At 32.4% G+C, this 1087-nt stretch overlaps 1 protein-coding gene across 2 annotated transcripts in view; it reads left to right on the forward strand.

Annotated features, from left to right (window-relative positions):
- Positions 1–1087, forward strand: part of LOC119588076 (methylmalonyl-CoA epimerase, mitochondrial-like) — a 4535-nt gene that overhangs the window by 2921 nt on the left and 527 nt on the right. For both annotated transcript variants that reach the window (XM_037936780.1, XM_037936779.1), the window contains exon 3: positions 866–995. In XM_037936780.1, coding sequence (XP_037792708.1) covers positions 866–995 — 130 coding nt within the window. The remainder of the gene's footprint in view (positions 1–865; positions 996–1087) is intronic.

Raw genomic sequence — 1087 nt, forward strand, 5'->3', positions numbered from 1 at the left:
ATCTTTGTGTGATTTGTAGTAATGATTGTTACTGAGCAGGGTATGAAAGAGAGTTGATTGTTTTAAGGTTTTACTGTACTGTTAGTTGTGTTTTAATATTCTGAATCTAGTTCTGATGATTTGATATGAAAACATCACTAGTAGTTATATATCTTGCTATGTGAAATTATTTGATATAACATATTTCTGTAATTTTTTAAGATGTAGTTTTAAAACCTTGATCACCCATGTTGCACTGGTATTAATTCATTCTTTTCATACCTTTAACCATTTAAATATTACTTTATTTACAATGGGACTGCACTAGGCATGCCATGGCCCCCAAGCTTTGTACTTTGTCAAAGGCCTACAGATCTTTACTATGGTTATTCTGATATTCTGTTTGGGCTGTTTGCAGAATGAGTAGTTATTGATGTACTTAAGTTATTTATAAAGTTGAAGTATGTGTATTTACTAATGTATATTTGGTTTACCAATATTTGTTGTTTTCTGTAACATCCATAACAAATATGATAATTAAATGAACTGCTCAGCTAGTAGTTTATCTTGTGCAAAAAGTAAAAAGTATATAAATTCTTTATCTCCCTTTGAAACTTTCACTAGCTAGTCACATATCAAGACAAAATATTAGGCAGTAGAAAACTGATGGCTTGCATGCTTAGCTTACTAAAATGTACAAGAAGATTAGCTTTTGCTTGATTAGCCAGATTGCAAGGGTAGAGGCTTCTTAGATTAGAGATGCCTAGATGTAGATAAATCTGGATTAATAACATTTCCTGGGCAGTGAGTGGTCATGTTAAATCCTAAACTCTTTAAAATTCCTTTATCTAACTGATTTTTTAAATATATTTGTTTATCCTAATAGGGATGTCTTAGGAGCAGAGGTTAGTGAGGTGGAGGCTCTGCCAGAACATGGTGTGTACACTGTGTTTGTGAAGCTAGATAACACAAAACTGGAATTACTGCATCCACTTGGAGAAAATAGCCCTATTCAAGTGAGTGAAATATTTTTCTTCTTGAACGAAAACTGATAATGAAGAAGGAAAAATTAAATGGCAGAAACTGGGCCCTCTAATATCTTTTCAAG

This window comes from Penaeus monodon, chromosome 23 (assembly GCF_015228065.2).
Source record: "Penaeus monodon isolate SGIC_2016 chromosome 23, NSTDA_Pmon_1, whole genome shotgun sequence".
Classification (NCBI taxonomy): Eukaryota; Metazoa; Arthropoda; class Malacostraca; order Decapoda; family Penaeidae; genus Penaeus; species Penaeus monodon.